Source organism: Vombatus ursinus, unplaced genomic scaffold (assembly GCF_900497805.2).
Source record: "Vombatus ursinus unplaced genomic scaffold, bare-nosed wombat genome assembly UNPS02014832.1, whole genome shotgun sequence".
NCBI classification, from domain to species: domain Eukaryota; kingdom Metazoa; phylum Chordata; class Mammalia; order Diprotodontia; family Vombatidae; genus Vombatus; species Vombatus ursinus.
Genome location: NW_020954610.1, coordinates 44,457,131 through 44,478,397, shown reverse-complemented (window position 1 = coordinate 44,478,397; position 21,267 = coordinate 44,457,131). Strand labels below are relative to the sequence as shown.

The following is a 21,267-nucleotide window of genomic DNA, read 5'->3' as shown; positions in this document are numbered from 1 at the left end:
GGGGGGGAGAGACAGAGAGACAGAGACAGACAGAGACAGACAGACAGAAAGACACAGACAGAGACAGAGAGACAAAGAAAAACAGAGAGAGAGAGAGGGAGGGAGAGGGAGGAGAGGAAGGGAGGGAGGGAGACAGAGAGAGAGAGAGAGACAGGGAGAGGGAGAGAGAGAAACAGAAAGAGAAATTACTTCCTTCAGCAGTCCCTCACTACACAAATAATAAGTTGTAATATCTGATACTGTACATAAAAGAAAAAGTAACAGTCTCAAATTAAAACATCTGCTTTTTTTGTTGTTAAAGTTAATATATAAGTGGCAAAGAATTGAAAATTGAGGAGAAGCCCATCAATTGAGGAATGGATAAACAAATCATAGTATATAAATGTGGTGGAATACTATTGTGCTGTAAGAAATGACGAAGGGGTGATTTCAGAGAAACTTGGGAGGAAAGCTTGTATGAACTGATACAGAATGACATGAGCAGAAGCAGGAGAACAATTTATATGAATGATAACAATGTTATAAAGATAAATAACTTGTAAATACCTACCAAGAATGATTCCAGAGAACTAATGAGGTGAATTATGCTACTCACCTCCCATAGAGAGGTAAAAGACTCAGAATGAAAATAAGTCTTTCGGGGGACCAATCTGGACATTTGTTTTCCTTTTCTATAAATGTTTGTAAAGGGGGTTTTGTTTTCCTTTTCTAAAAATGGGTAATGGGGGGTATGTGAAGGAGAAAAAGTAGATTTTTACAGATTGAAAAAAATTTAAAAATAAAGGTAGTATGTATTTAAAACATAAATAGTTCAGTTTATTATTTTACATTTGAAGAAATAAGGTAAAAGATTCAGAAACCAAATTTAAAGAAGATGACTTCATTAGTGCCCACAAGTAAATGACAAAATATTTTAATTCCCACATTTTGCACAGAAGCAGAGCCAATACTTTTCTGGAAACCAGTTAATACTCAAGACATAAGGTCTGCCTAATTAGTCTTCTTCACTATTCAACAGAAAACAGGACTTTGATTCTCATACTGAATTTATTCATTGTTCTTCCTGCCAAGAATATCAGTTAGGTCTTCAGGCAGGAACCATTAGGACTTTAGCCAGGAGCTCAGAACTGCTTCCCTGTAGTCAGGAGTTTCATTTCTGATTTGAATGAAATCTACAGCAGATAATTCAGTGCTGATTGACCAAATGTTGGGACAGAAGAATACTGCTGGTGCTGAGCCCAGGCGGACATGACCTACGGCATTAGCTGTATCTGAAGGCTTAAAGACTAAATTCCTATTGAAGCCCTGACGCTGTGTAACCTGTGGGAATTTTTTATGAGGTCCCAGACTAAAATGATTTGGCTTACTAACATGTTCTCCCAGACTGAAATAAGTGGAAATGACACATATTTCGGTATGGAAAAACAAATAGTGGAGAGTTTCAGGGACCTTAATAAGAATAGAAATGTTCTTCACCTTGTAAAAAGTAGAGGCTTAGGTTTTTTTAATTTAGAAAGTGGTTTTGATGATATTTAACTGGTGGCTCATTGTCTCTCGTCTTCTTGTTATTTGACAGATCTGCCTTCTGGGAATTATATTCAAGAAGATATATCTCACTGTTCCTATCTCTGTGAGGCGGGCAAGGATTGCTGTGATGTAATGGCAAGCTGTAAGTGTGGCATTCACACTGGCCAGTTTGAATGCATCTGTGAAAAGGGCTACTTTGGAAAAGGACTGCAACATGAATGCACAGGTCAGTCTCCAGCTAAACTGTATCTAGAGCTGACTCAGGTTCATATTCATTCCCATTAGATGGTGAGCTCCATGACAGCAGGGACTATCTTTTGCCTTTCTGGGTACCCCTAGTGTTAAGCACAGTGCATGGTGCATAGTAGGTGCTTGTTAATTGTGTGTGGATGATCATGTGGGTCAAATGATAGTGTCAGCTGCTATGCAGAATGGATGCCAGCTTAAGTTTGGCCTTGCAGACCTAAGACCATCTGTGACTTCTGGGATTGTGCTGTGGGATGATGATGGTTCAGCTGTTCTTGTATCCCCTTTCATTGCCTTCTCAGAGCTAGAAACTTATCATTATATGGAAATTAAGGTTCCTTCATGGTCCTGTGGGTGTTCCCTAATTACTCTCCTCACCCCCAGTTTTAACTCTTAGATTATAGCAGTGAAACTAAGACAATAATTTAGAATTTTTATAATCCATGAGAGGCAGTCTTATAATCCGTGAGAACTGGCCTCTCTGTCAAGATCTACTTCAAGTATCTCCTTTGACCCATACCTGACTGAGAGACCTTGAGCAAGTCACATACTCTCACTATAACTTGTGTAGAACAGGTGCCAATGTGCATTGGTAGAAGGAACTTTTTCACTGGCAGTTCCCTTTATTAGTAAAATTACACATGCAGTTGGGGAAGAAGTATCGTATGGTACTTTCTTGGGAATCATGAATTAGCATGTGTCTCTTCTCTGATGAGCAGCATTTATTCCCTTGATGTATTTTTACATAAAAACAGAAGCATGTCGATGGTTGATAATGATTTGCTATTTTGAGAAGATGCATTTTCTTGTAAACAAACATCAGTTGGGAGCATTCAGGAGCAGTGACTTTTCTTTCTACTGTAGCACATGGTGTTTACTGTTTGTCCCATATTTGAAATATGAACAATCTTTCTTTTGACAATTGGCAGAAAATCAACCTCTGCAGTTGAGAAATTTCATTTTTTTTGTCTGTTTGCTTGGATGTGCCATTTCTCTTTCTCTCTTGGGTCAATTTGTCTCTTTGACCCTCAGTTTCCACATCTGTAAAATGAAAGGGGTTGAACTAGATGACCTGGATAGTCCTCTCCAGGATCCTGTAATACTAGACTTCCTTTCTCTCCTCCCTTTTCTATGCTGACATTTTCCTCATTGTTTTTTTTCCTTTCCCTTGTTGCTCTTTCCCTGTCGTGTTTTTTTTTCCCTTACTCTCCTCCATTTCCTTCTCTTCCTTTGTGCCTCTGTTCCCTTCCCATCTATCAAAATCTTTTCCTCCTTGGCACTGCTTTTCACTTCCACCCAGAAGTCATTCCTTCCTAGGATCCATGCTCTCCCCAACCAGGAGACTCTCTTACTTAAGGCATTAAAAGAATAGCCTAAGAGCTTCTGGGTCATCAAAGTAAATTTCCTAGCCTTTCCCCTCATCATATATCCTCCCACACTTTCCTATTTACCTCAGTTCTTCTCTCCATAAGTCTCCCAACTAACCCAAGGCAGAGGCTCTTTTTATTATTATTATTTTTTTCAACTTGTGCTGTAGTCAGTATGTCTGGTTCTGGTGTGGTCTTAAACTGGGCTGTTGCTCTCTGCCAATAAGTCACTTCGGTGCAGCTGGCTGGCAAGCAAGCAGGCCCAGTCACACAGTGTCTGTCTCTCCCCCAGGGCCACCCTCCTTTCTGTGGTCTGAGGAGATTCCCACACCCACTCCCACCAGTTGCACTAGCCAGTGACTGCTGCCTTTCCTCCATCTGTTGTAAGCAGAAGGGAGCAGCAGTCCTGAAGATGGTGTTGGGTGGGCTTGTTCCTTGTGCTTCAGAGGAGGGAGTAGAAAGAACCCTCTGCTGGATGGAGCCAAAAAGCCAAGCACAGTGGGATCTGTGGTTATCCTGTCCTTCTGCTTACATCCGTGGTTTTCTGCTTTAATCCTTGTTGCATCTGTTTATCATGATGCACACAAGGCTGTGAATTAGATACAGTTCCCTTCACATAAATGTCCGTTTTGTTGTTTTTAAGGATCTGTCTAAGGAACAAGTGATATTGGATACTATAGGAAAAATGGTGTTGGATCACCACCACACTCATTGTGACCTTTCTGGAGTTGTACTATTGTTGGTTTCTCCTGGGCTTTAAAGAGTAAAGAGAAAAAGAAAGGTTTTCAATTCTCCTCATTTCTTATGATTCCAGCCCTTTCTTATTCTCAGAAAGACAAAAAAGAGAGTAGTAGATCTAAATCACTGATTCTTGAACTTTTTTTTACTCATGGTTAGTATCATTCTTTACCACGATGAATCACACACATGTGGTACGATTGCAAAAGTAAATTCTGTACAATTTTCCACCTGGATGAAACTCAAAGAATTCAATATTACATAGGTGCTGTAGACTCCTTTGCAAAGTATATTGCTTTATTAGCCATCAAATCTTACTGTTGTCCATGTAAAATTAGTGATTTTCTCTTGTACGCAGAGGAGTTATAATTCTTAGTGTTCTTTCCCATTTGTAGAAATATTGGCTCCAAAATAACCATAGATACTGAGGTCCAGGGAAGCAAAGGTCACATAGCCGCATTGTGGAATAGCTGGAACTAGAATACAAGTCTCCTGATTCCTGGACCTATGTTACACCTATTACACCATGTTAGTTCAGGCCCCCTCTTTTACAGAAGGAAAAACCAAGCCCAAGAGAGGTAGATTGTTACCCAACTTCACATAGCTAGTAAGTTGCAGAAGAGGACCCACATTCTTTTCCTATTGCAATGGGCTTCCACATTTCTATAGGGCCCAGTATCCTTGGTCTATATAATAGATGTTCCATAAGAAAATATATGTTTTTCCCCAATTGATAAATGATCAAAGGATATGAACAGATAGTTCTCAGATGAAGAAATTAAAGCTATCTATAGTCATATGAATAAATGCTCTAAATCACTATTGATTAGAGAAATGCAAATCAAAACAACTCTGAGGTACCACATCACATCTATCAGAATGGCCAACATGACAAAACAGGAAAATGATAAATGTGGAGAAGGTGTGGGAAAATTGGAACACTAATGCATTGTTGGTGGAGTTGTGAAATGATCCAACCATTTTGGAGAGCAATTTGGAACTATGCCCAAAGGGCTATAAAAATGTGCATACCCTTTGACCCAGCAATAGCACTTCTAGGGCTATATCCCAAAGAGATCACACAAATGGGAAAAGGACTCACATGTACAAAAATATTCATAGCAGCTCTTTTTGTGGTGGCAAAGAATTGGAAATTGAGAGGATGCCCATCAATTGGGGAATGGGTGAGCAAGTTGTGGTATATGAATGTGATGGAATACTATTGTTCTATAAGAAATAATGAACAGGCTAACTTCAGAAAAACCTGAAAAGACTTGTATGGTCTGATGCTGAGTGAAGTGAGCAGAACCAAGAGAATGTTGTACACAATAACAGCCATGTTGTGTGATTCCTAATATTGATAAACTTAACCCTTCCTGGCAATACAAGGATTTAAGACATCTCCAGAGGCCTTGTGATGGAAAATGCTATCCACATCCAAAGAAAGAATTATGGAAGTCGAATTGCTATTTTTTTTTCTCTTCTATTGAGTTTTGTTTCCTCTTTCTGAGGGTTCCTCCTACTGGTTTTAATTTTTACTTACATCACTAATGTAAAAATATGTTTAATATGAATGTAAATGTATAGCCTATATCAGATTGTGCACCATGTTGGGGAGGGTGGTGGAAAGGAAGGGGGAGAAAAATTTTAAACTCAAAAGCATATGGAAGTGATTATTGATAAATCAAAATAAATTAATAAAACAAAACAAAACAAAGAAGAAAATATACATTTATTTGTTTCACTCACTTTACAAACAGCATTGGAACATAAAATATCTTCAATAGATACTAAGATCCACAGTATGAGGGACAATCTGCCTTATTTATTTTGACATGAATCTAATTCATGAATCACTTCTTGTTACTCCCACCAATAGAGGTGTATTTTACTTGTTATCATAGCACAAATCATGCATCAGGGATACAAAATGAATCCAAAGTTTTCTTAAACCAGACCATCTAATGAAAAGTTCTTCCAACATGCTGGAGTGATTAAAATAAAACAAGGGAAAACATACTTCAAAATAGATATGCTTTGTTTTGTTTTGTTTTGTTTTGTTGGTCGGTGTTAACTTTGATGTTGAGAAATATTACAAGTCCAATTCTGCTCTCTCCCTTTTTAAAATCGTGTGACGTAATGGGGAAAAAAAGAGTTATAGTAAGAAATTAATTTTTGTCCCATTGAATCAATTAAACAAAGAAATCACTGAAAGTGTAGGCAAGCACAGTACTATCATTGTTTATTCTATGTCCAAATTTACTGGTTGGTTTTAGCTATCTGATAGATAATGAAATAAATGTACTCTTGGTTAGCTTAATAGTAACATTCACTGAGACAAACAAATGTAGGGAAGGCATATCAAAGAGACAACTGTGTATAGCTAGAGAAATCAAGTATTAAAATCCAAAGCTTTTGCAGCTGCTATGGACTTCCCCAAAAGGGACTTGAGAGGAGCAGAATGTGGATTCATTTGGTGTTCTGGGGACACTTGGTGACAGTGATTAATTTCATTTCCATGAGCCTGGGAGAGTAAGCAATTAGGAAAGGTCAGGCTGGACAGTAGCTCAAAGGCTTAATGCCCTGCACCAGGGGATTCTGCATCAGTGAGAAAAAATGGTGAATAAATTAGCATGACTATAGAAATGGAGATCTTGGACCATAAATAAATACATGAGTACATATGTTATTATATCTATAGGTATAGATATAGATGTAAATGAGAATATACTATTTGCAAATTGATACATGCAAAAAATATGTGCAACTATATAAGCATATCTGTGGGCAAGTGCACATATCTATTTGTGGATAAACATGCACATACATATTGAGATCAGGAAGACCTGGCAGTGTCACCTTGGCCAAGTCATTTAACTACTCTGTGTCCCCCAAACAACACTCTAGGATTATAATTTGCAGAATAGTTGTCGATCTGAATTGATAAAGAGAATTTATAAAGAGATAAGGAGTTCCTTATCCCAATTAAATCACAGGTCTAGACCAAAGGAAAATATATGTCTCACTGCTCATTAAATCTAGATATACCACTATGTTTATGTCTATATGTCTGTCTGTCTGTCTACATATATATGTCATATATTTACACAGCTCTCATTTGTAAATGCTAACAAATAATGTTTTAAAGCTTGCAAAGAATTGTATGTGTATATATATTTATATATGATATATATCTACATATTTATATATAAAATTTATTATCTCATTTGAATCTCACAACAACCCCCTTTGACAGAGGAAATGGAGTCTGAGAGATGTTAAATAACTTGCCAGTGAACATATAGGTAGTAAGTTTGAGGCAGGATTTAAACTCAGATCTCCCCAACTTCATGTCCAGCACTCTATCCATCATATGTTTGTGTGAGTGTGAGTGTATGTGTGATCTACATAATCTCTCTTTACATCTAGCTATACCTGTTTCTACATCTATACCTCTGTACCTATCTATATATCTATTTCTACCTCCATATCTATATTCATACCTATAATCTTTATCTGTCCTACATTAAAGTTCTTCAGAGGTTACTTGGTTCTCAAAAGCCATGTCAATCAAACACAAGCTCTGAGTAAGCAAAGTCTCAAGTACAGAGCTGAAGACCAACTATGTCTGTTTTCCAAGGACCAGCCTAGCTGGATTCAGAGAAGGTCGTCACTGTGTTAGCTACAGGACGGTCATCTCCTGAGTCATCCAGGGGTATGACAGGACTAGTGTTTTCCTGATATAGCTTCCCTGATTTCCCTGATGCAGCTTCTTTTCTACATAAAATCTGACTGGCCCCAACTTCCCTGCCACAGCAACCTGAAATTATAAAGGGTACCCTCAGGTTATAGTTGGTGACCCTGAGATTTGGTGGGTGCCTGAGACCATTTGAATTGCTATACCCAATGACTTATAGACTAGGTGCATTTCCAGAGGGGAAGGGGGATATCCAGAGAAACCAAGCGCCCCCTGTGTCCTTGCTGTGTTAGGGCAAAGTAAACCTCCTCCTTTATTAAATGTTCAGTGACCTACATTACATTATATCCTGCCAACATCGAACCTGAATTAAGTAGGTGGTAGGATCAAAGCCATGCCTACAAGGGGTCATGATCTGCATCTGTGAAAGAATTGCCTATGCCAGTGAAATTACAGGACTTTTAAGGACCGAAGTATATTTCCTTTACTAAAGTCCTAAGCCTGTGCCTTATCATGGTGGTAGGATCATTGTGGCTTCCTGAAGCCTTGCCTAAGGAGGAAAACTGGCAGGTTCTGCCAAACTAGAGTAGCTTTGAGTACAGGCTCCGTGATGAATCATACACGTTGTCTGAGGATCAGTTTAGATAACTTTACAATGGCTCATCATCAAGCTGACCACCTGATTTTGGGGAACCACAACAATTCATGCCAAGACTTTTTATTGTTTGTTTGTTTTGCTTTTTGGTGAGACAGTTGGGGTTAAGTGACTTGCCCAGGGGCATAAAGCTGCTAAGTGTCAAGTGTCTGAGGCTGGAGTTGAACTCAGGTCTTCCTAATTCCAAGGCCAGAGCTCTATCCATTGTGCCACCTAGCTTCCCCCAAGACTTTTTATTAATGTGTAGATGGAATGGGAACCTCTTCAGTGGAAAAAGGATGTGCACCAGTGGAAAAAAATGAGTGGTTTGAAGTATTCAAAAATATGTGTGTTAATTGACTACAGGTCTCAATAAGTGTAATAAACACTGGGGAATATTCTGTAACTTAGAGTATTTTTTTGTATGCATTCTGGCCCAAGTATTCTATCAGGTCATTAGAAAAAAAAGAGATCAAAGATTCACATACATTCTTGAATGGAATACCAATAACATGGAGAGATCTTATTTTCTTAAACAGAGTTTAACTGAAAAAAAAAACACCCCAACTGAGCCTAATATTAGATTTGTAAAATAAAAGGAATTTGCAGAATGCATTGCTGATTTGTCTTCATATAATGCGGAGGAATGCTGCTGGCAGTTTGACATTGATGTCAAAAAAAAAAAAGAGAGTGAACATAAAACTTGATGTATAGCTGGTACACTGATGATTAATGGTTTTAATTTTCCATTGTGTGGACAACTAGATACCAGGTGGATCACAAGTATAACATACCATATTAGAATTCATCATAGATTGGAAATGTCTGTTATCCCTTATTTCATTGATTCCTTCTGGCCTTTTGTAGAACTGAAATCTATCTCTAGATCTTTCTGTTTGGGATATCACACAACTCCCACCATCAGTCAACTATATTCTTTACAGGTGGTTTTAATAATGTGTCTAATATTCTGAAATTCCAAAAATGAAGGATCCTGTCCAGTTCCTGCTCTCAACTACAAAGCCTCCTTCTGCACCACCTCTCTTATCCTGTCCCATCATCAGATGCCCTTAGTAAATCCTGGGAGGAAGAAAATGTGACAGAAAAGGCTTACCTGCTAGGGCACATATTTAGCTAGCCTCTCTTCACTCTATTTAAAGTAAATGTGTTTTATTCTTACCAAGAAAACCCAGAAGGGGTCATGAAAGAGTCTGACACCACTGAAACAGCTGAACAACAAGAGAATATAACTAATGCACGGAGGCCTCCTTTCCCTTGCTCTTTTAGAATCTCAAAGAATCAATGAACTGCATAAATTGTTTTATCTTCTGTCTCTTATTACTGCTCTATAACTAGCCCACCTATTTTCCAGTTGTATACAACCTAGAAAAATGTCTTTTTCTTTCTTTTTCACCACATCTTCCATACAAATTTACATTAATAATAATCATTTTAAAATCCTAATAATGGTGGTTTTTAAAAAAAAATTGGACCTGTAATTTCAATAGTGTAAGCAACTCCCTGAGACAAGTCTCCTGCCCCCCCCCATGTAGACTGGTACCTGCTTTTTAATATACTGCATTAACAAGTTGGATATAAGTGGAGTACTGGGCACTGAGAGGTTAAGTGATTTGCTGAGGGGTCCATAGCTAGTGTGTGTCTGAGGTTGGTCTTCAACCTTGGATTTCCTGACTTGCAGGCCAGCTTTCTAGCCACAACATCAAGTTGTCTTTCATAATGATTTTTAAGAAGCCTCAAATGCCAATACTTTGCCTGTTTAAAAAGGAAAAAAATACTGTAGATAAGTCACTATTATAAATCGCCTTGGTGTTATGACCTTTCTAGGATCCGATTATTCCAGCGGGTAATGAAACATTTGTTTAGTGGTTTATGAGATAACTTTAAAATTTAAATGGAATCTCATCCTGCTACACAGCATTGAGGATGCTTGCCAAGCTTGCTTTATTTACATAGGAATTGTCCTGGGAGTCAACCGAGGAGTCAGCTTGGATTCCTCACTATCTCTCACCCCCCATATCCAAGCTGTTGCAAGTCCTGTCAATGTCACCTTTGCAACATCTCTCAAATACTCCTCCTTTTCTCTTTCTGATGCTTCCATGGCTGGTGCAGGCCCCCATCACATCACGCCTTCATTATTGCAGCAGCCTACTTATGTGTCTGCTTGCCTCAAGTCTCTCCCCACTCCAATCCATCCTCCATTCAACCACCAGAGTGATTTTTGTAAAGCACAGATCTGCTCGTGTCACTCCCCTAGTCAATAAACTCCAGTGGTTTCCTGACACCTCCAGGATCAAATACAAAATGCTTATGTTTGATATTCAAACATAATCCATGACCCAGCCCCCTCCTACCTTTACAGTCTTACATTTTATTCCCGAACACGTACTCTTCAATCCAGTGACATGGGCTTCCTGGCTGTTCCACAAACAAGTCACTCCATCTCTTAGCTCTGGGCATTTTCTCTGGTTGTCCCCCATGCCTGGAATGTTCTGCCTCCTCAGTTCTGCCTATTGGCTTCCCTGGTTTCCTTTAAGTCCCAGCTAAAATCCTATCTTTTATAGAAAGCTCTTCCCAATCCCTCTTAATTCTAGTGCCTTATCTCTGTTCATTATTTCCTATTTATCTTTAACAGGGCAGCTAGGTGGCTCAGTGGATAGAGTGCTGGGCCTAGAGTGAGGAAGATCTGAGTTCCAATCCATCCTTAGACACTTATTAAACTGTGTGACTGTGGGCAAGTTTGCCTCAGTTTCCTGAGCTAGAGAAGGAAATGGCAACCACTCTAATATCTTTGCCAAGAAAACCCAAAAAGAGGGGTCACAAAGAGTTATGATTGAAAAATGACTAAATAACAACAATTTAGTTTTTTATTGCATATATTTGTTTGCCTGTTGCCCCACCCCCAGTAGACTGTCAGTTCCTTGAGGGCAGAAACTGTCTTTTGCCTCTTTTTATATCCCTAGTAGTTAGCACTGTGCCTGGTACATAGTGGATACTTAATAAATATTTACTGATTGATTGACATAGGGATTAGGGACTGGGCCTGTGATTTCATTGGTATAGCAAACTCCCAGGGGAAGAAACTCCCTCTACAAATATAAGTCAGCACTTTCTTTCAATTTATAGTTTGGAGAGCTGTTAGAACATTGTGAAGTTAAATGACGTACTCAGAGTCAGGACTTAAACTCAGGTCTGTTCGCTGTGAGGATGGCTCACTATCTACTCCTCCACATTGCCTCTCAGTGGAGGAAAGCTAACTTTAAACTCTGGTAAGTGTAAGGAAAAGTGAAGAATATTTTATGAGTTTACAACTTTAAAAAACATTTGTGTGCAAAACTCAATTAAACACTAACAATTATCTTTTTTAGGTCAGTAAATCTGTTTAAGTAAATACTTTAATAAAGTAAGTAAGCTTATTAAAAACATTCATCCTTGCATTTTCAAGCAATATTTGCTCATAAACATGTATTTTCCTCTTTATTGAAAGTATAAGGCAATATCCCCTCTTATTTCAAAGGATATGTAATTCTGTCAGAGAATTCTTAATCATGGATTTTTTTTACATGTGAAGAATGATTTTGACAAAATATATTTTAACATCTTCTGCAATATTTCTTACTAGAAATAAAACCTAGTAATGCCTGGACAAACGTGTATTAAAAACTAGGATTTAATAGATCCCCTCATATATTATAGTCAAGGAATCAAAAATTATAAAGTCACATGGTAGAAGAGTTTTGTCTTCTTTTTGTGGAAGGTTTTGTCATTTTGGTTTTATAAAATAATTCATAATGCAAATGATTGATTTGTATGCCTGTATAAAAAATAGGATACATACTAATAGAAGGGCACAAATCATATAGGATAGGGAGAAACCTTTTTTTCAGTGTTCCATTCAAGGTAATGTGTGAATAATTACTAGAATGTGAAATTGGAATCAGTCCACCTGGGAGCTCAATTCACAGAGCCGGCTGGTATGGATGCCCAGTAAATTGCATGCAGGCATGTAGGAGGGCAATTTAGCTCAAGTGACTTGGAGGCAAATACAGTTTTGTGTCCTGATCCTCATCCATTCAGCTGGAAAGGACAAACTTCCTACAAAGAATACCATCCTGTTACCTTGACAATGAAAATAGAACAGATAAGAAACCTAAGAGAAAGAAAAGTGAATTATTGGGGGAGAAAGAAGTTTGTGGACTTAGATCTTAGTTGCCATTGGACTTGTCATTGTTAAAGTTTAAATTTAAAAATGAAAAGTTTTGGGTCTTCAACTGGGAATTTGAATCTTTCTAGTAAAAAATAAAAGTTTTGAATGTGCTTTGAGATCTTTGGAAGAATGGAGAAAGGTATGTGGTTATATAAAGAGGAATATAAGGAAAAAACACTGGGCTTTGGATCATAGAACTAGAAGGAATTTCAAAGGCTATCTGGTCCAACTACTTCACTTTACAGAAAGAAAGCTAAGTGACTTGCTCAGTCAGAGCTAGGGTTCAAACTCAAACCCTCAGATTTAGGTCCTGTGAGTCAGAAAAACCTGGGTTCATGTCATTCCTCTGCCATTGTTGAATGAGCTTTTCTGAGCCTTAGATTTCTGCTCTCTAAAATGTTATTAATGACACAAAACCTCATAAAGAGACTAATTATAAAAGAATAAGTGGAATAATTCACATGATGTATTTTTGTATCTATATAGCATTATGTAAATATGAGAGTTATGTTTAATGACTACTTTTATTTCTATTGAAAATGTACTTAATCAAACTGAACCTTTTATTTTTCTTCCTTTATCATCAACATGGTAAAAGTGAGAGACATCTTGATGTATTACGTAGAGTGTTAGAATTGGAGTCAAGAGATCTGAGTTCAAATCCTGCCTCTGACTTTTACTAGGTGTTTGACTGTGGGTAAATCTTTCTTATCCCCAGTCTGTTATCTAAGACTCCAAGTCATGAATGGGTTCAGAAGCAAGAAATCACTTATTCAAGGTACTTATTTTAATTAATCTGTCCATCTGGTTTATTTGAAATTAAGTTATTATAGCTACAGGATCCTTAAGGACCAGATAGGCAGCCTCATCTTTAATTTTTCTTACCTTGACAGCACAGGAAGTCAGCAATGCTAAAGCCTAAGTCATGGGAACTCCTTATAACCCTGAAAGGGGTTATGAATACTCTACATAGAATTTCTGAGATTATATCCCTAAATGATTAGTGAAGTAGCTGACTTTAGGGGGAAAAAGACATGTAAGTGGGAGGAGGAGGGAGAAATAATAATTAAATTGACGCCAAATGGAAGTTTAGGTGTACTAGGTATATGGACTGGGCCACCCATACCGTAGGACTTCAGTGTTTTCACACAGGATGTGTGGACTTCTATTCAAACTCTCTGGACATTAACCCGCTCTCACAGTCACAAGTCTAGGTTTATAGAGAAGGATTATCATGTTGTGGTTATACTCAAATTCTTCAATTCCCCTACTTACTACATTAGCTTTACACAAACCAGTTAGCCATTCAAAAAAATAATACCTTTAAATCTTAAACATAACCACTTATTTAACAATAAGGCTAAAGAAATAATAATACCACAAATATTTATATTACAGCAAGTACATGGATGACAAAAATACATCACAATCTACACATAAACCTGGATCACGGCCCCTCAAAGTGCACTCAGAATTTGTGCAGGAGAATGGACATACAGAAATCTGGCAAACAAAACAAGAATACCCATATGCTCAGGGTGACTTGCCAACCACGGAACTGTAAACTTCTGTCTCAGGAACTGGACATAGAAGTTCTTTGATGAGCATAGCTTCTGTATTCAACAGATACTTTCACTTAAGATGATTTGGTCTACTTCATGCTTGCCAAATACATCAGGAGGCAGGACTACCAGCCAAACTAGTTAATTCCCTGATTTATCTCGGACTCTCTGCTTCCATTGTTCCTCTGCTCACCTAGGTTCATTCCTCCAGAGCAACTGAAGATCCATCACTTCTAGTTTCAGGCTGAGCTGATGTAGTTCTAAAATCTACCCTTTCACTTCTTACTCTCTTTTTATCTTTCTGGGTTCAGACCCTGGCTTCTCTCTGAGAGTAGCTTACAGGTAACAAACAAATTCTCATCTTTGGTCTATAATAAGATATATTACATTTGTCCTATACGCATAAAATTTTTCTGGTGTCCATGTCACTCTAGCACACTATAGCTAATAACATTCAAAGTGAACAGCAGTCTCAGAATTCTGAAGAAGCATTACTGTTTTTCTTAGAAATCTGAGAAGTACTTTAAAGAGACAGTACTTTATATTGACATAGATGACACCAGAGAGTAATTTTGATATTCATTCAGATGACTGTATCTTCTTTTATTTTGGGAATGTCTCTTTCCTCCTCCTTGAAAAGCTTTGAAGAAGAAAGATGCATGAACAAACAAAAAAGAAAGCTTTTGAGCTTCTCAAGGAGGTACACTTCTTTAGAAGAAAATGCATCAGAAAAAATAGAGTTTTCAAAAATAAGGAAAGCAAACAAGACAAAGGGAAGCAGTTTTAAAAATACAATGGGAAAAGCAGTGATTCGATAAAGCAAGAGATTAGCCAAAAGACATGGAGTACAAGATGTTGATTTCAGATAGCAAGAGATGGGGAAAAGAAGCATGTAGATACAAATCAGGGAGTTAGGCAGGGAAGCAGAAGTATATTAAAAATAAGGATACAGTGGAAGCAACATTGTTCCACTGTATCCTTATTTTTAATATATCATAAATCATAATCATAAAATCATAATCATAATTATATAAATTATATAAAATCATAATCATAAAATCTCAGTTTGAATCCTGGTTTTGAGTCTTACTATGGGACCACGAGCAAATCACAACTTTCCTGAACTTGTTTCCTCATCTATCAAATGGGATTAATAATACTTTTATTAACTACCTCACTGGTTTATTATGGGGAAAAAAAGTGCTATAAAACACGAAGTGCTACATAAATATAAGTTGTTGTTACTGGGTGTGTATATGTATATGAATAATTTCTTCCATTTCCCTTCATTATACTGTGTAATGGTGTTGTCCTTTTATGCCTCTCTGCTACTATCTCATATAACTTTTGTAACCATTTAGTGAGTTTGGTTGCAATTATTCTCTTTCATACTGTGCCGATGCTGTAGAGAGAGAAATCATGTTTCAAAGAAAGGTTAGTCTAGGTGACCTCTGAGTCTCCTTCCAACTCTGGGATTCTGTGGTTTTATGAAACTTGGTTCACCGACTCATTGAGTGACTTGGGAAAAGTCAGCCAGTAGGAGAGCTGGGAATAATCTACTCAGTTCCCAGACTTATGTACCACACCCCCTCCAAATAAAAGAGAGGGTAATGGGTAGTGGAATTTAAAAGTGTTGAAAAACAAAGCTAATGCCAAGGTCAAATGCTTGCATTTTGATCTTCCTTTGAAAAATTCACAGATATCATGCAGAAGCCAACCCAAACTTCTCATGGCATGGGAATATGGAAAAGGGAAATTTTGTTAGAGTAATTGGAATACCATAAAGTGTCTTCGCCTAGACCACACAGATAATCAGATGAGAGTCTCACAGCACTCAACCTTTTCATCACAGAAATTTCATCCAGACTTAATTCTGACACCCTACAAAGGGAATTAATTTAAATACATTCATTTATTCATTCAACAAGTATTTATTAAGTACATACTATATATAAGGTTCTGTCCCTATTGCTTTGAGAGTTACAAGGTTGCCCTCTAGGGGTTTACAATCTTATAAAGGAACAAAGCCATTCACACAGTGAATTACAACAAGAAAAATATCACTAAAGTCCAGATGAAAAAGAGCTACTACTTTGTGTTGGAGGGAGACATCAGGAAAGATTTAATGGAAGAAGTATAGTTTAAGTTGAACCTTGAAGCATGGGTAGAATTCTGATTGGCAGAGATGGGGAGAATGACATTCCATGCCATTGGAATGGACTGGGCACAGTCAGAGAATGGAGACATAAAAGTACAAATCATGGGAGATAAAGTTGGAAAGAGAAGTTGGGGTCAGATTACGGTTGATCTTAATAGTATTTCAAGCTAAGGAATTTGTGCTGTGTTCTGTAGGCAATGGGGAGTCATTAAAATTTTCTGTGCCCGGGATTGACATGGTAAGAGTAGCAGTTTGATTTATCTAGCATTCTTATGTAGCATGGATTAAATAGAAAAGCATCTGGAGGCAGTTAGGCTAACAATAGTTAGACTATTACAATAGTCCTGGCGGGGAGTGATGAGTGCCTGCACTGGATTTAGTGGCAATGAGAATGGAAAAGGAAGGAATGATATGAGCAGCATTGGGAAGGAAATACCAAAAGGATTAAGTGACTTGATTTTAGGTTGTAAGGGTACTAAGGGAGAAGTAGTAAATGATAAATGTAAATGATAGTAGTTAAGTAGTAAATGATAGTAAATGTAAGGGAGAAGTAGTAAAAATGATAACCTTTCAGGCCCGAGTGACTGAGAGTATTAGTGATAACACTAGTGAAAAATTAAGGAGTTTGGTTTTTACCATGCTTGGTTTAAATCACCAGTAGGATATTATCCCATACTGTGCTTTGCCTTCATCATATCACATATATTTTGTTCAATTCTTGGAACCATTGATAAGATGAAGCACATTCAGAGAATCACCAGATAGTGATGGTTAATAAAGGACCTCAGGATTATTTCATATGACTATCAGTGAATCATCCTTGCTTTCTTGAGGTTGTTTATCATGATAACTTTAAAAATTTTAAGGGATAATACGTGGAACAGACATTAGATTTGTTCTGCTTGGCTTTGCCTCAGAGGCAAAATAGGATAAATGGGCTCAAACTGTAAAACGGAAAGTTTAAGATTGATGTAAGGAAAAAAATTCTTAATGATTAAAGCTATTCAAAGTCTAACAGTTTTGGTTCTGATTTTCCCCTCACAGGAGGACTTTTGAGCAGAGGATAGATGACCACTTGTCCAGAATGATATGAAACGAATCTTTCTTTTACATATGGATTGGAATAGGCCTCTGAAATTCCTTTCAAGTCTGAAATTCTATCATTTGATCTGGAAATGTGGGACTAGATATTGGAAGAGGCAGAGCTAAATGTATAAATTCCATATGGAGGTTATAATTGAAGCTATTTAGATGATCAAGGAATATAGTATTAAAAGAGGACAATGAAAAACAGACACTTTTGGGCATAGAAAGAGGAAAGGAATCAGTAGATTAAAAAAGGAGTAATGAGAAAAACAGGAGAACACAGATAATATGGTGCCATGGTAGCAAGAGGAGGAGAGAATTTTAAGAAGTGGGTTGTTCAATAATGTCAAATACTACAGAGCAGTTAAGGATTCTATATCCTGAGAAAAATCCTTTCCTTTGAATAGGACATGGATGGTAATCTTTGAGAAAACACTTCTACAGAGTGGTGGAGACAAACCAAATTGGAAGGGGATAAGGAGTTAATTGGTAGTGGGGAAGTAAAAACAGAATTATAAATGAAAGAAATTAAATGGTAGTTTGAAAGGTCAGGAAAGTTGAGGAAAGGATTTTTTTTTTCGGTTGAGACCTAATTTTGTTCATAGGAAAAATTGAAGGGACCGATAGAATGAACAAGACTGAAGATAAAAGACAAAGAAAGTTTAAGCACAGCAAAGCTCCAGAAGATCAGATTAAGGGGGTTAGCCTTGAAAAAGAAGATGGACGCTTTCTAAGACAGGAGGAAGGAAGGTTAGAATGAGTGAAAACATAGAAATTTTGAGGTTAAAAACATGGGTGATTTAATATTGATCTTTTGAGTAATGTAAAAAGAAGGATGATCTGTTGAATGTGAGAATGAAGAAGAGTCAAGTGGGGGGCTAGAAGTAGGCAGAAAAATAATTGGAATAGCCACTGTGGGAAACATGATGGGGAGTCAACAAAGTATACATTTTTAAAAAATCTAGAGAATTAGTTAAGACCTGACTAAGTTTTCTGAGCATGAATTTGTAATGGATCTACAGGACTACTTTGTGAGTTTTAGACAAGGGCTCAGGCTTGAATCCTAAGTGACACAAAGAAAGGCAGAAATATAGTCCCTCCTGACAAGGAGTTCACATCCTAATGAGAAGACAACACACAAACAACTGTTACTCCAACTCAGGAGAGAGACCAAGGCTACATAGATTTGAGAGTGATTATGCAGAGTTGGTAATAAAACTCATGGGAACTGATAAGATCACCAAGTAAAAGAGTAAGTATAAAGATTTGAAGGAAGGGGGCCTAGGACAGAGCATGGTGGGGGACACCCACAGTTAGGAGGCATTATATAGATGAAGATCTTAGCAAAAGAAACAGACACAATGAAAAATTCAATAGAAATACATTCATACGTTAGGAACAAATGTCTTCCAGCAGTGTCATGATGTGAGGAGATCTATTGAATAAAGGGATACTTCCTGAAATTTTTAACAATGTCTTGTGTGACACAGCTCTCACCCATTGTAATGGAGGAGTCAGGAGAAGGGAAAATTGTAATACTTTAATTACATGCCCAAAAAATGTATTAAGATCATTATTGACAGTAAGTATCTTGTCAAGTCCTATCACATAGAGAGAGGCTTTTTGTTCTGGAGAACTACAATGGCTAGTCCAGCCCCACCTTACTTCCTCAAACTGTTTTAACTATGCAGGTATGAATATAAGAGTAAAGACAAGGATAAAAATGCTTGCTTTAGCAATTGCTTCATTGGTCCTCCATGGTCCCCTTCTTGAGGAGCCCTTTTCCAGTCCTTCCCAACTGCTAGTACCTTCCCTTTCACACTGTCTTTACCTACTCTTAATATATGTTACATGTACCTAGTTATTTACAAATTGTTTGCTCCATTAGAATGTTTGCTCTTTGTAGGTAGGGGCTGTTTTTGTCTCTCTTTGGATACCTTGCACTTAACACGGTGGTGCCTTTGTATTCCTTGCACTTAACATAATTACTTAATAAATGCTAGTTGAGTGACTATAATTAGATTGTGAAAAAACTATCGAAGATTAAAAAATAAGCTAGTAGCCACTGCATTGGATGATTTCCAGGTCCTGCTAACAATAATGTTAATTATTCACATTTATAATAGGCATAAAGATTCCTTTTAAAATTCCTGGGAGATGTAGTGCAAATGTGATTAGCCACATTTTACAATTAGAGAGCTGAGGTTCAGAGGGGTTCATTGATGTACCCAGGGGTCACACAGCCACTAAGTGCTGGAGTTGAGTCCCAAATTCAAGTCTAGCACTCTTATCATTTTTCTGCCACAGACCTATAATGAGCATTTTTCTTCTGCCTGGGGCAAGTGGCAGGGGGTTCATTCAGAAAGGGATTGACCTGGATTTCAACAGTCTGAGAGAAGAAGTACACCTTTAGACAAGCCGAGATTTCTAAGTTACAAAAGGGAGGTGAAACCTGCCACCACCATCTTACATACAGGGTAGAACCAGAGAGTGGAGGAAATATGCCCAGAACAGTATTATTAGTACCATGTAAATATCCTGCCTGAGGACAAAACTCTAATTGCACCCATGTACACACCAGTTACAGCTCTATTCAACATGGATAATTTGGTAATAGAAATCAGTCAGCAACATAATGTTCTAAAAAATAATAATTACATGTGTATATGCCCACGCACATCAATAAAATCAATAAATTACAGTGGAAATTGAGGCTGTAGAATTTCATTACTTTGCTTCCGACGTAAGCATCTGTGATGTCTGCAGCTACAGAGAATATGCCAGATTATGACTCAAAGGCATTGGAAGCAGATATCTTATGAGATGCCAGGTGTTGAAATGCAGGTGCATGAATGAAGAAACATTTATGCTCTTCTATTGCTCTCTAGGGAGCAGAATTTTGTGAAATGAGACCCCAAGTACACAATGAACTCAGTGCCTCCTAAGAGAATAAAACAGTAGGATAAGAAATTGTCCTTTTTTTCCTGCTAGATTGCTTCATCCATTAGAAATGAACTTCAACTATTAGATGTTTGTCCCCTGTGCTTAAATTTAGAAAAAAAAAAACTAGGCCAGACATATTCAGGAATCTAAAATGACTCCTAAACCACCCCACAACTTTACTCTCCGCCCCTCCACTGTCAAAAAAAAAATCCACAAGAAACCTTCTAAATAGCTTGTTGGGTTTTGAAATGTTGAAAGATAGTATTTTATCCTTACCTGACACAAGAATCATAAATTTACAGCTAAAAGGAATCTTAATAGTCATTTAACTCTCTCACCTCATTTTATAGATAAGGAAACCAAGGCTCAGGCAAATTAAGTGAACTGCCCAGTGTCCCACATGTCGTTAGCATGTGCAGGAGGAGGGGGGATAGTTTTGAACCCATGTCCTCTGATTCTAGATCCAGTGTATCACATACTTAGAAAATCTTTCTGGCCTTTATTTTGGATCAGGAGCAGAGAAGGAGAATGGAATGTCTGGATTCCTAAATCAGGAATGCTGGGTATCTCTGCAGACGTGGCTATCATGATGACACATCCTGGATTTTCCAGAATGGTTCTCCTTTCAGGACATGAAAAGTTGTTCTTGATAAAACTAGGAGGAAGGATTATCCTTCGTCACACTAGGTACCCTAATTTGGGGTTTGGAAAGTATGGTGGCCGCTGGCAAAGGAATGAGGCTCTCATTATTAAACTATAAGGAACTCTGACCCAGCATCATGTGGAGCTGGTAGATGCCTGGTTGTACCAGTTATCTTTGATTCCAATTCCAAAACACAAGTATTTTGTCAGAGACTTTCAGGACATGAAGGACCTGAGTATGTTTAGGGGTGTTTTCTTACTTTCCTTGGCTTATAGTTCCCACCTTAGAAACCTAGGGTCATGTTCAAATGTTACCCCCACCCTTCTTCAACATACTGAGACTGACTCTCTACTTACAAGCATGAAGGTCATAATATTACAGGGGAAAATTTTTATTACATGAATGAAGAAAACACAGGGGCGACTATTAAAGAAACAGCCA

At 37.6% G+C, this 21,267-nt stretch overlaps 1 protein-coding gene across 1 annotated transcript in view; it reads left to right on the top strand.

The window, feature by feature from the left end:
• SVEP1 (sushi, von Willebrand factor type A, EGF and pentraxin domain containing 1) overlaps window positions 1-21,267 on the top strand; it is a 318,257-nt gene that overhangs the window by 59,671 nt on the left and 237,319 nt on the right. Inside the window, exon 3 of the mRNA XM_027839092.1 lies at window positions 1,577-1,753. Coding sequence (XP_027694893.1) covers window positions 1,577-1,753 — 177 coding nt within the window. The remainder of the gene's footprint in view (window positions 1-1,576; window positions 1,754-21,267) is intronic.